We start from the raw sequence: 9,102 nt of genomic DNA on the forward strand, positions 1-9,102 counted from the left end.
ATAAAAACTAATTAATGTTAAATAAATTTTCTTTTATATTACAAACAAAGTTTCCGTTATAATTTAATTTTCATTCGTACCTAGCACGGATATTATGCTAATTAACCTTATATTTGAATAAAGAATTCAGTGATAGAGACATTTTTGTATTGCCATTGCAGTCCAGTGCTCTCCACGTCGCACCTGGTGTCAAGGATTCTTTCATCTAGGCACCATGAGAAAGCTTATCGGTCATCTCTTTAATCGTGTATATATTGTTGTGGATAATTTTTGTGTCTACACGTCTTCTATTAACGAGTTTGACTTCTCTTCAATTCTTTTAAAATTGATTTTTTTTTTTAAATATTTCATGATAATGCGATACATCGATAGTTAAAATATTTAACGGTCAAGATCTCCACAAACTAACCAGCTCATTTATATTAGGTTCGAACATTGCCTTTTCAATAAATTCAAAAAAAAAAAATGTTTGGTTTAAATTTTTTAGATTAAGTTTTTTAAAAATTGAATTTTTTATTTTCATATTTTTTTATTTGTAGTAAATATTTTTAAAATTTTAAACAATTTTTTTAAAATGCGCCCTACTTAGATGCATCTAAAAAGTAAAAAATTTGTGAAAAAATATTTTAAAAATTAATAAATACAAAAAATGTACTGAATTCTCCTTTTTTTGTATTTTTGGTATTTAGTGAATTTTTAAAAGGTTTTTCTCACAAATTTTTTACTTTTTAAATATATTTATGTTAGGTATGTCTAAAAATTAAAAAAAATATTTAAATATTAAAAAAATTTAGTAAAAATAAAAAAAAAAACACAAAAAACAGAAGAGTAAAATTTTTTAAAAAGTTTTTTTTGAATAACTCTCACCAAGCAAAGTTTTCAAGCTAAATTAACACTAACGGAGCATTCAGAATCCCGATACCACAAAAGACAAATAAAAAATAGCTTCGTTATATTATAAAAATAATCAACTTGCTTGGTTTTGATTTTTAAAAAACAATTTTCAAGAAAATTTATTTTTTATTTTTCATATTTTAATATTTTCAATAAATTATTTTAATAGTTTAATAAATTTTATTTAACTTTTAGACTTAAAAAGTATAATATTTGTAAAAAAAATATTTAAAAAATACACTAAATATAAAAAAAATTAAAAATACGAAAATTTAGTACATTTTTCATATTTTTGTATATTTATTAATTTTTTAAAATATTTTTCCATAAATATTTTACTATTTAGATACATCTAAGTAAGGTGCATCTAAAAAAGTAAAAAAATTGCTTAAAATTTAAAAAATATTCGCTAAAAATAAAAAAATACGAAAAACAAAAACTTAATTTTCAGAAAACTGAAACCAAACACACTGAATATTACTATAAATAAAAATCCTATTTTTAGAAATATATTATATTCATTTTTACTTATATCAATAACTCGATTAAAATGTAATTATTTTCAAAAAAAAAAAAGTTTATTATACTTAATATTTTTAATTTGATATGTATTAATTCTGCCATTTATTCTAGTAGTTTTTTCTTTGCCAAATTATCCAAGGCCTATGCTTTTCTGAATCCAATTGTGGATATTATGCCAACAGTTAAAGATTTTTGCTAAGATCTTTAATGCCAACATGGACAAATCATCGATAGAGGTGGTAAGATATTTATTTTTTTTAATGTTCAAATTAACTTATTGTTGATGTTAATTTTATGAGAAAGGCTTTGATACACACCCATAAGAAAAACTATAATTATAAATTTTCATGATATTAGTTACAAATCATTGTAATTATATGAAAATCTTTAACATCCATTAGTGTCAATTTAGCTTGAACATGCACCGTTCAAGCCTAATAAATGAGTTGCCTAATTTGTGAAGATCTTGACAGTTAAATATTTCTAGTGTTGATGTGTGTTTATCGTGAAAGATCAAAACTCATTCCTCTCACATTTAATAAAACATAATATTCATGCAATTTGAAACTCCTTACCGAGACTCTGTGCACCCCTGCAGATTCGTCGAGTTTTGATCCTGACAACTCAATGCCAATCACAATATATATATATATATATATTCATGCAGTTTGTGAAAGTGGAGATTTAAACAGCATACAAATGTATATCAGTTCAATATTACAGAACCTCAATCAGTATAACAGCATACATTCAAACCCAAAGTAAGCAAGCCCCTTCATTCTTCAATTAAACTTAATCAAAATCAGTTGTCAAGCAAAACGGAGACATTCAATTGATCATAAAAATGCAATCCCTCTAAAACATCAAATAATAATAAGTAGTTCTACATTCTTTTTTTCTCATTCAAGCCATATATATCCATAACTTCCCTAATCAAACTATACCATCTAAACACACAAACATCCATACACAATATAACTATCATTAAAACTTATTTGAAAGACAACAAAAGTGTCGAATTGACATGAAACTGCTATTTGTTGATTGATTCAACCAAGCATTTAGAAATTTCAGTAGGGTATGCACAGATGCAATCTTAGACCGCAAATAAAATATTCCCAGAATTCAAGGTCAAAATGATAAAATATTTTCAACATGCCTACTTCATTCTCTTAAAATCCCAATCTAAGTTGGCATTTTACAGTGAGATCAGTAGGCCTCCAATAAAACCATCCAAATTCCGAATAATAGAGAAAAAAGCCCAGAAGGAAGTCCTTTGTTCAGTTTTTTTCATTTAACAAATGAAATTATTCTCCTTTCAATCCAAAATTATCCAATAAAAAATAAAAATAAACAATAAGAGATGGTACTGACAGGATATGAAGTTCGAACCACACTGGTGCTGGCTCAAGAAATCCTTTTGGGCTTCTAGTGAATTGAATGTAACTATCCAATAACAAATATATCAATCAAGATCAACAAGCAAACAACTACCAATGGGTCTATAACTTAAACAAAGAACAGAATACTAATCCATCAGCTACAATACAGCCCATATTTAAAATCAGAAAAAACAAAAGTTTCAAAGTATTGACAAAGCTGTATTTTCAGGATACAAACTTAAAATGCATTAAATTAACTAATTATCGGAAATGGCTTGCCAGAGCTTTCAATAGTAGCAATCTCAGCAAGAGCCAGTGCTGTAATATTTCTGACCTCCTGATTCTCATCCTTGCAACCATGTTCAATGTTTTCTAGCAGAGCCCTCAAGCGCGGATAAATAGCACAGCCCATTGAATAAGCAATCTCCTGAACAATTTTGATGCCAGTGCAACGAACTTGCCAAAGTTTATTACTCTGACACACATATTTCAAGAATGGCAGGAGTGCAGGCATACCAATTTCCATCAAGAATGGCAAGAGTGCAGGTACACCAAGTGCCGAAGCAACAACACTCAAGGTTATTGCAGTTACATTCTTCACATGCTCGTCGGCATAGCGGCTATCAATACCTGAACGCATCAAAGTAACCATAGTTTCCGGGCCAACTGCCTTGCTGATATTGTAAATGATCATTGTCCCTGCTTCACGGATCTTATAATCTTGACGAATCAACGAGGGCTGAACTAACACAAAAATTGAGCTTACATGAGGATAAACCAACGGACCAAATTCAGACAGCACACTAACAATAACCCCAACCAAAAAGTTTCTCTCCCCCTCATCTTCCCATGTGAGTTGCCTAAGCAACCGCAGAATAGGATTCATTAATGTCATGCTATCAAACTCACGAGCCTCCTGGGCGAGCACTCTCCAAGCAGTTTCCTTTTGCGGGTTTGTCCCATACTTGATATTGAACAAAAGTTTTATATATTTTCTCTCTTTCTGGCCTTGAGGAGACATATCCACATTGACATCATTAGATAATACACTAAATAATAATTCAGAATCCTCTAGCTTTATGAATGACTGCCTAACAGGCAACTCCATTAGAACAACATCAAACTGTTGATCCTTATTTTCCTCGGGAATTGCATAACCAATAGCTCCTAATGGAGTTTGGGTTGTTTCCATGTAACAATTCTCCTCCACCTCAGTCTTAACCGATATTGATTGCTTGTTACGGCCATAGATATCAAGGGATGCAAATTGTTGCTCCATCTTTTTACTCCCTCCTTGGATTTTTCCAATCTCAGAATGGTGTCAATTTTGCTTGAATTCGAACTACAATTCCTCTTCCTTCAAAACCCTAACTTTTTTTTTTATTTTTTTTATTTTCAAAAGTTTCAGTCTTTATCTCTCTTTCAGTATCAAATAGATTCACACAAAACCTAAAACACAGAAATCATAGTCTAAAAATCAATTGAAAAAAAGGAAACAAAACAATACTGCAAATTCTAAAAAGAAGCCAAAAAAAAAAAAAAACAATTAAAAGGAAAAACAATCCAAACAATGAAACTAGGGTTTACAAGGAAGAAGAAAGAAGGATTTTACTGACCTGTTCTGCTTTGTTCTGTTCTTCAGCTTCGTAGGGGTGCGAATGAGAACCGAAATCTGATATAGTTTCTACTTTTTACTAGATTATTACATTGCGAAACGAAGAAGGAAACTGGTTTTGCTTCTCATATCGATGTCTTTCTATTGAGAAAGGAGTATTGTTTTATAGGTTTGCTCGTCAAGTGAATTTATGTAATTAACTTTCCTTTTTTTCTTTTTTGGTAAATTATAATAACTCTCCTTAAATTATTGACATATTTCCATTTTGGAAAATTCTAACATAATGTATTTTTAATTATATCATTTTCTTATTTAATTATGATCAATTTTCTTTTTTAGTTATAATTCATAAATTTTTTAATTAAAGATATAACATTTTTTTTTTAAAAAAAATTTAGTTAAGACTTAAAAGGCATAAAATTATGTTATTTTTTTCTTTAGTTATAAGATATATATTTTCTTCTTTAATTATAAAGTGTATATAGTACACATTTTTTTCCATTAAATTTTGCACTCTTAAATTTCAAAATTTAACAATTAATTACTTCAAATGACAGTGTTCATGAACACCCGACTAACTCGGCAAAATCGATCTGCAAAAGCCGAGATTCTATGGTTTCAAATTAGTTAGCAATCGACTACGAATGTTCATGTTATAAATTTCAATTTCACAGTCAGTTTGCAAGTTTAAAATCACTCCACCCGCAACACCCAAAATAATCACACAAAAAAAAATGGTGATTCTACAGTTTATAAATATTATGATAGCTCTTGTCATATTTATAAACTAGCGTATGCCCGTGCCTGAAGGCACGGTATAAATAATTGTTATCGCAACACTATTTAAATTTAAGATTAAAATGCAATTATAAAAATCTATTTAATAGACTACACTTTACAATTTCAAACACATCAAATATAAAAAAAAATTAAATATCTATATCTATTATAGATATATAGACATATATATATTTCAAATCAAAGTGCTTCCCTTCCTCATCTTGTTAGTGAAACCCAATAAATAAATAAAGAAATAAATAAGAGTTGATCAATTGGTATACAATCAGATTGCAATTACTATGGATCTTGGCAATTCCACTCCTCCCACAACCACACTTGTCTGTTACTGCAGTTCCTTTCTTTCATTTTCTTGTTCTAGTTGTTTCACTTTCCTTGATTTCTGGAAGGGTTTCTTGGTCCCCAAACACACGGCCTCATCAAAACCCACATTTGAAACCCATGTCCTCTTCTGCTCCTAAACATGACTCATGATTCTCTAATCCTCCATTTTTATTCCCCTTTTGTTCTCGCATCTTCTTTCTCTACAATGTCTTGTGAATTGCTGACTGGTTCAACTCAAGAAAACCACCAAGAAAACCAGTAATGATTACAGAATTCAACTGATTACAGATGAAAAATATCCAGATTCAAAACTCAGTTAAAAATCAACCCAACCAAACAAAACCCACAAAAAAATTCAGCAAAAGAATATTATGAATTGCAACTTTGCAACCAAACCCACAAAAAAATTCTAATTCAAGCAAAAAATAAGCAATAAATAAAAAATGGAACACCCTCTCATACCCATTCAAACAAACACTTGATGGGTGTGAAGCCCTGGACTGAAATGGGTTGGGGAAAGATTCAGAACTATGAAATTCTGATTCTAAAGGGTGAGAAGAACAGTTGTGATAGAGATTGCCATACCTGAGCGATGAAATCGCAACCTCTGAAATTGCAACCTCTGAACTATGATCACCAAAAAACCGTAAAGCATAAATTTCATTGACCCACACACAAACTCAATTCATTGACCCACACACACCAAATCTACAGATTGATTCACTTAAAATCTGATTGTATTCCGGGGAAAAAAATACAACAGAGAGAGGGAGAAGGACAGGAATACCTTGTGATGAAGAGGAGCGTCGGTGATGAAGAGGAGCGTCGGTTACAAACTGATGAGAACAGAGAAGGGTGTGAAGCCCTGGACTGAAATGGGTTGGGGAAAGATTCAGAACTATGAAATTCTGATTCTAAAGGGTGAGAAGAACAGTTGTGATAGAGATTGCCATACCTGAGCGATGAAATCGTAACCTCTGAAATTGCAACCTCTGAACTATGATCACCAAAAAACCGTAAAGCATAAATTTCATTGACCCACACACAAACTCAATTCATTGACCCACACACACCAAATCTACAGATTGATTCACTTAAAATCTGATTGTATTTCGGGGAAAAAAATACAACAGAGAGAGGGAGAAGGACAGGAATACCTTGTGATGAAGAGGAGCGTCGGTGATGAAGAGGAGCGTCGGTGATGAAGAGGAGCGTCGGTTACAAACTGATGAGAACAGAGAAGGGAGAGGGATAAAGATAGAATAGAGGGGAGACGTGGGCAAGCGGGAAGGGGAGTAGAGAGAGATAAGGATAGAATAGAGGGGAGACGTGGGAGAGGAGGAAGTTCACTCTTTCTTTGGGCGGGAAGTATGTGTAGGTATATATTTAGGGATAATCTCAGCCATCTATATAAATAAACAAATAAATCTTTACCATTCAAATGTCCTAGTAGGACAATTGTTTCTACTATAAATTCAAAAACTCTCTTCCCATATTATATAGATATTATGATAGCTCTGGTCTTATTTAAGATTTTTTTTGAACCAATAAGTACTATTTAGTAAAACTGATAACATTATCAGTTTTTTTTCAATTTTTAAAACTAAGAATACTATCAATTTTGCATTGTAATATTCCAGATAATTGTTTCACTAAGTGATAAAAAAAACAGAGTATGAGATTAAACGTTTTTGCCCTTCTACTTATTGGTTTGATTCAACTATCTAATAAAACCAAGAATATTAACAATTTTTTCTAGTTTTAAAACTGAGAACATTATCAGTTTTTTCATTTTTAAAGGTTTTTTTTTTTCAGTTTTGCACATCAATGTTTCATCATCATGTTTCTTTATAGACACAAAATTTTCAATTTTGCACAAAAATAATTTAGTTTTTTTTATTTTTTTAATATATATATTTGCACATAATTTATTTATTTTTTTAGATTTTTCAATTTGAAAATTGATATTTTAAAGTTTTGAAAATCAAAATAAATATCAAATTATCATATTTCTTTTTAGATAATTATAAATGATGAACAATCATTGTTTAAAGGGTAATTCCGACTATTAAAAATTTAATAGGACTTAAAGGTCTAAAATATCTTAATTAGGAGTATAAATTCATAAATTAGGACTTGTATGTAAATGCCCTTTAATATATATATATATATATAGGTGGTGTCTTCTTATTCTGCCAACCAATTGCATTTATACCTGTAGACACTCCATTTTTTATCGTCCTCAAGATTTGGACGTCATCGTTTGAACACTCGGTGATCATCCATGTTCGTGTTCGTTTTGAGTTCTCGGAGGTCTCGGCTACACGTCTTGCCTCAAGATCTCTCAACTTGGCTGTTTTGTGCTTGGTCATGGACCAAACACTTGTGTTTTTGCTTCTGAGGGCAGAAAATGGCTTGTTGGTCATCCCAACACCTCACCGGCCAAGGCTTGAAGCCATCGGCCCACCTTTTTATTGCCACCGGCCAAATATTTGGCCAGTCGGCACTGTTTTTAGTCGGCCGGCCACCTTTGTTGGTTAATCGGCCATTTTTGCTGGCCGAACCCTGTTCATCTACTTTTGTAGATATTTTTATGCCAGCTGGAACAGTTGGCATCCACAATTGCCCCCTTCCATACACGTATATGAAGGGATTTGCCTCTTGTTTAGCTTCTCTTGGAAGCCTTAGAAATTGGATTTCTATAAGAGGGGAGGCCTTCATCCCTTCTCAGGGGTTCTGGAATTTAGGGGTAAAGTTCATATATATCTCTCTCTATATATATTTGTGTGTGTATTTGTGACCAAAAGTGTGTTTTGTTCACATTTTTGCACTAAGACACCTAGTGTTACACCATCCTTGAATTGCTAAGGTGCTAAGGAGTTGGTTTTGGAGTTCTTGGGTTGTTTTGAACTCAGAAAAAGTGCTGGAGTGTTGTTCTTGAAGAAGGTCTACAAGGGTGAGAAACTTACCCTTTTATTCCCCATTTTTGCACAAACTTTTAACCTATCTTGCATCCGTTTTTAAGCTTAGTGTATAACTGAGAAAAGTTCTGTTTTTACTTGCTTTTGAACTTTGTTTAAGGTCATTTTGAGGTTTGGGGTTGTCTCCCCCCTCCATGGCCTTGTTAGGCCTTGCTTTAGGCCATACCTTTTGGCCATTGTTCTTAGCTTTGCATGACCTCTCTACCACTGAAATCCAGAGGATTTTCAGTGGTGGAGAGGTGGTTTTGAGGTCCTAAATGGGAGAGGGTTGTCCCCTCTCCATGTTGCCTTTGATGCTAGCATAAGTGGCTTGTGTTGTAACTTGTATGCCTAGCTTGCTTTAGCTTCATTTCAGTAGGTATTAGGCTTTGTTTTGCCACGTTATACCTCTGTTTCAAGTTAGTTTTGACATGCCATGTATGCTTCATAAACTTGTCTTGTAATCCCATGTTTTGGCCTTAACATGCATCATGTTGTAACATGTCTTTCTAGCATGATTTTGGCTTGACTCCTCGAAGTTTTTATGCATGTTTTGGCATGCTTTAGGTCTGATTTTGGTTGTTTGGGTCATCCATGGCTTGCTTTG

General features: G+C 32.0%; 1 protein-coding gene and 1 long non-coding RNA gene across 3 annotated transcripts; both read right to left on the bottom strand.

The window, feature by feature from the left end:
• Positions 1-2,893: 2,893 nt before the first annotated feature.
• Positions 2,894-4,625, bottom strand: LOC114321486 (uncharacterized). Its single transcript, XM_028268642.2, has 2 exons — positions 4,415-4,625; positions 2,894-4,247 (listed from the first exon to the last, which is right to left on the bottom strand). Exon 2 carries the CDS (start codon positions 4,075-4,077, stop codon positions 3,052-3,054), a length of 1,026 nt encoding a protein of 341 aa, XP_028124443.2. The 5' UTR covers positions 4,078-4,247; positions 4,415-4,625; the 3' UTR covers positions 2,894-3,051.
• A 643-nt stretch (positions 4,626-5,268) lies between these two features.
• On the bottom strand, positions 5,269-6,391 carry LOC114316130 (uncharacterized). Of its 2 annotated transcripts, XR_014350638.1 has the most exons (3): positions 6,323-6,391; positions 6,121-6,162; positions 5,269-5,759 (listed from the first exon to the last, which is right to left on the bottom strand). It is a non-coding gene; the product is annotated as an uncharacterized LOC114316130 (long non-coding RNA). The 2 variants fall into 2 exon arrangements; XR_014350637.1 differs by lacking the exon at positions 6,323-6,391 and having other exon boundaries at positions 5,998-6,316.
• Positions 6,392-9,102: the final 2,711 nt, after the last annotated feature.

This window comes from Camellia sinensis, chromosome 14, assembly GCF_055761805.1.
Source record: "Camellia sinensis isolate YWXY chromosome 14, ASM5576180v1, whole genome shotgun sequence".
NCBI lineage: Eukaryota > Viridiplantae > Streptophyta > Magnoliopsida > Ericales > Theaceae > Camellia > Camellia sinensis.